The 4,843-nt window shown below is 41.3% G+C and overlaps 1 protein-coding gene across 1 annotated transcript in view; it reads right to left on the bottom strand.

The window, feature by feature from the left end:
* Nucleotides 1–2,113: 2,113 nt before the first annotated feature.
* Nucleotides 2,114–4,843, bottom strand: part of MUC22 (mucin 22) — a 7,962-nt gene continuing 5,232 nt past the window's right edge. Inside the window, exon 6 of the mRNA XM_008591219.1 lies at nt 2,114–2,428. Coding sequence (XP_008589441.1) covers nt 2,114–2,428 — 315 coding nt within the window. The remainder of the gene's footprint in view (nt 2,429–4,843) is intronic.

The following is a 4,843-nucleotide window of genomic DNA, read 5'->3' as shown; positions in this document are numbered from 1 at the left end:
AATTGAGGTATAACTTACATACGATAAAGTACACACAGCTATGTGAACATTTCAATGAAGTTTTACGTACGTATACACCCATATAGTCAGCGCCAGACAAAACAGAGAACTTTACTTTCTCACCACTCCTTCCAGAAGGCTCCCTCACGCCTTCTCCCAGGTAGTGTTTTCCCTAAAGACATCCACAACTTTGAACTTTTTCACAACAGATTAATTCCACATGTTCTTGAACTTCACGGGAATGAGATTATACAGTAGGCACTCTTTTGTTTTCATTTACTCAGCATTATCTATGAGATTTGTTAATGTTATTGCATGATTCAGTAGTTTATTCATTTTTCACTATTGGATAGCATTCCATTATATGAATATGTCGATTTACTTACCCATTCTTTTTGTTTCATCTTTTTTTTTTTTTTTTTTTTTTTTTTTTTTTTTTTTTTTTTTTTGGCAGTTGGCTGGTAAGGGGATTTGAAGCTTTGACCTTAGTTTTACGAGTACTACTTACCGATTCTTAATATTAGTAGACTTTAGGGGTAATTTCCAGCGTGGCACTCTTATGAACAGAGCTTCTAGCATACGTGTCTTTTGGTGGACATGGCATTCATTACTGTTGAATATATATACTCAGGAGTGGGATTGCTGGATCATATGGGACATGTGCACTTAATTTTAATGTTACCAAGCATTTTCCCAAAATAATTGCATCAATTTACACTCCCATTAACAATGTATGAGAGTTCCAGTTGTTCAACATCCTTTCCAATACTTGGTTTTATCAGTTATTTAAATTCTAGTCATTATAGTGTGTGTGCAGTGGTATCTCAGTGCAGTTTTAATTTCAATTTCTCTGATAAGCAATGATATTGGACACCTTTCAAATGCTCACTTATCATTTTGATATCCTCTTTTATTTACTTATTAAATCTTTTGCCAATTTAATTAATTAATTTATTTTAATTGACACACAATGTTTATGGGTACAGAGTTATATTTCAATACGTATATACAATGTGTGATGATCAGATCAGGGTAACTAGTATATCCATCACTGCAAAAATTTATTATTTCTTTGTGATGAGAGCATTTGAGCTCTTCTAACCATTTAAGAACATACAATGAATTATTGTAATTATGGTCTCTGCTGTTAGCAGTTTAGGCACTCAGCAGTGCCTAATTATGGGTAAATACCTAGCAGTGGGATTGCTGGATCATATGGTAGTTCTATTTGCCCTTTTTAAAATTGCATTGTCTTTTCCTTATTGATTTGTAGTTCTTCCTACATTACGGATAGGAGTCTTCTGTCAGGCATATGTATTGCAGCCTCTCCTCCTGTCCTTGCCTTTCCTTTTCACTCTCTTAAAGGTATATTCTAATACTAGACTTGAATGGAGTACAAATCATCAAACTCTTCTCTTACAATTAGTGCATTTTGCGTCTTGCTTAAATATCTTTGCCTACCTCAAGGTCATAAAGATACATTCCTCACAGGATTTTTTTAAGGATTAAATGATGATGCATTTGAAGACTCCTGGGACAGTGCTCGGCACATAGTAAGCACTCAGACAGAACCCTTCCCACCCACCCCACCCCACCCACACACAAAATTTTAAAAAACTGAAAGCAGAAATAGGAAAACAAACAAGCAGGTGGTACTGATAATACATTCATTATGCATGTTTGTTTCTTAGAGATGTCATGGTAACGTTTACAGCATCCTGAAGAAACAGAGAGATGAGAAACATTTACCGTGGCTTGGATGGTGGGAGGTGGGAGGGAAGATGTCCTGAGGGTGATGGCCAGGATGCCCTACAACAGAGTCTGAGATTTGGGTAGAATTCATGGGAACTTTGGATTCACATCATCCTCGAGCCTGGCAAAGCTGAGCATCTCCTTCAGAACTAGTCTCTGCTTGATCTTTTCCAGTATTGGTCAGGGTCTCGGTGATCCTTTTGCTGATTTTTCTCTTGACCTAGGCCATGCCCTTTTCTGTGGTTCACTCCTGGAAGCCTTTTTATGCTCCATTTTAATCATTCCATGATCATTCTATTCTCCTCCATGACCCCCTCCCACACCAAGCTTGTTTTCCCAACAGTATTTTCCAGTATCCAGTCTATGGCCACAGCTGTTCTGTCCTGCCACGGCCTCCTCTGTGGTCCATTTCATAGCTGTTGCTATGGCCTCCTCCATGCCCATGACTCCAACCATAATTCATTCCGTAACCTCCTCCATGGCTGTAGCTCAATCCAGGGCCCACTCCATGTTCAAAGCCATGTGCTGCTCCAGATCCAATCCCAAGTCCCTCTCCATAAACAAGTGAATTTCCCAGGCTGTGGAACATTCCAAAACCCAGGTCCAGACCAAGGCCGAGGTTGTGCTTATGAGGATAGTAAGTACCACTATTTCTCAGGGGGAAGGAAAAATCCCTCTAAAAGAAACAAATAATAATATTATAAAAATTAAGTATCTTCTCCCTTATCACTGTGCATGCCTGTTTCACCAATTTCAGATTTTCACTTTTCAAAACTGCCAATTTTAGGGATTGGCCAGTTGGTTCAGTTGGTTAGAGCATGGTGCTGATAACAGCAATGTCCAGGGTTCAATCCCTGTACTGGCCAGCCCCCAAGACAATGCAATAAAATAAAAATAAAAATTGCCAGTTTTCTCTTCTCTTTACCACTATCCTTACTGTGCGTCCCTCTCTCCTTGTTATTTTACTCTTTTTCTCTCTGAGAAAACAAGCTTCCCTGTTACCTTATGAGCACATCCTCTTTATATGAATACTCGGGGCCTTACTCTGCAGCATCGTAAGGTTATGTGTCATTGGACTTTCAAGACAAAGGTAAATCCGCATCCCAATGTGAAAGGCAGAGACTCACCTGAAAGACAGAGCCTTTCACTTTGTTAGTCGGCTAAGGAAGAGAAGACAGGTATGTGGAATTAAGAGCCCTCAGAAAGAGGTCCAGGCCTGAGCTCCAGAATCAAATGAACCCGGGTCAGATTCCTAGACCTGCCACTTACCGCATGTGCTGGGGCAAATGGCTCCAGCTCCCTCACTTTAAAGATGAATATAATATCCCCATGGGATTGTAGAGCAGACTAAATGACATGATGCGTTTTAAACATTCAGCCCTGAGCCTAGCACTTAGTAAACACTCAGTGTTCATTTTAATTATAATCTCTTGATCTTATGAATAAAATTATAAAGTAATTTAGGAAGTCATCCCTAGGTGATGGGTCTTTATTTTGTAGCCTACCTATGGAGGGAGGCTGAGAACTCCAAAATAAAGAACGTTGATAAATTAACCATATTAAGCCTACCCTTTGTGGCTGCAGTGAATTTTTTCATTTGTTTGTCCATTTTTACCAGTGGTATGTTGTTTGACATTTAATAACTTGCTTTCCAGAGGCAAAAAGTGTTTATTTGTCATGCTTGCCAATTTCTGTGGTGTAAATATTTCCACCACAGCATATTTTAAGTTACCAGTGTCACATCACTACACACGGAATTGGGAAGGGAAGCACAATCCCTTGTTGAGCCTGCATGACCTAGCGCCAGCACACCACTGATCATAAGAAAACGGGGAACACATAAGTAAATGTAAAATCAGTGCTGGAAAAATTTGTATTCAAAGATCAAGACCAGAGAGCAGAGGTGCAATGGGAGGTCAGAGTAGCTCTCACAAACAGAACAAGGACCTGCAGGTGCTGCCGGCACCAGACATTTGTCAGATGAAGACTATCAGAAGCCTGCACTTTGGATGGTTGAACGTTTTCATGTTTCTTGCTTTCCTTGTTTTTCTTTCCCTTTTGTTTTCTCTCAGTATTTAGGGAAATGTTGGACATTTCCAATCATCTGCCCCAAGGAGAATCAAGGAAAGAGTGTTCACCTCTACATATGTGAAAGCATCAGAAGGGAAGAGATGTGCCCTGGAGAGCAAGCGCTAAAATATGTAATGGAAATGAGTAAATACAGCAAGGGGTAAAGACTCCTCACGTGCTGGAGATTCTTATTCCAGTGCTAAAATATTCTAAATTCCAGATTTTGTTTTGTTAAGAAACATGATTGTCTTTAAATGCCTTCTTTGTCTTATTCCCTGTTCACACAATCTCCTTTCACTTTGGCCCCAACTTCATCTTTTTCCCCCCTTTCTACTTTACTTCTCACTTTCTCAGACTCACCGATTCTCTCCAGTCCTCGTATCATGCGGTGTGATTCTTTTCTTCCCAGCACACCAGCTTATTCCCTCATTCTGGATATCCTAAGAGCACTGTTTATATGATTTCCTCTCTCATTCATGATCTGCCCTCCCCCCAGGCTTCCCTAATAACCCACCCTAGACACTCACCAAGCCAAAGCAGAGTCCTGCTAAGGTTCCAATGCCAACCATGACTGCAGCCAGAGAAATGAGGATGATGCCCCAGGGCTGTGAGTATCCGCTTGATTGGATCACGTTTGTTGGGGTGTCGCTCACACTAACTGTGTTTGTGCCCATGGATACCAGCCTGTTTATGGGAGGTGGTGCTGGTCCCAGGGGTGGTGGTCACGGAGAGATCCCGTGGTGGTCCCAATGCCTGGGACCGAGGGCATAGACTGTGTTCCAATAGTCAATGTGCCTGGGCCAGAAGTATTCGGGGCTATTCCAGGCATGGTATTGCCGGTAGCAGGGGACGTGGAATCCATTCCAGGGGACATGGTAATAGAGATGGGGATGGTTGATCTGGTTCCAGTGGTCCCGGTGCCTAGGGAACAGGTCAGACAAGATGGTGCATTTGTAGTGCAGATAACTAGAGGGGAGGCAGGGGTCTTTAGAGCACAGGGGACTAACTCCAACACCCCTAT

This window comes from Galeopterus variegatus, unplaced genomic scaffold (genome assembly GCF_000696425.1).
Source record: "Galeopterus variegatus unplaced genomic scaffold, G_variegatus-3.0.2 Scaffold6762, whole genome shotgun sequence".
In the NCBI taxonomy this organism is placed as follows: domain Eukaryota; kingdom Metazoa; phylum Chordata; class Mammalia; order Dermoptera; family Cynocephalidae; genus Galeopterus; species Galeopterus variegatus.
Note: the sequence above shows the minus strand (reverse complement) of the source record. Positions and strands in the feature narration are given on the sequence as shown.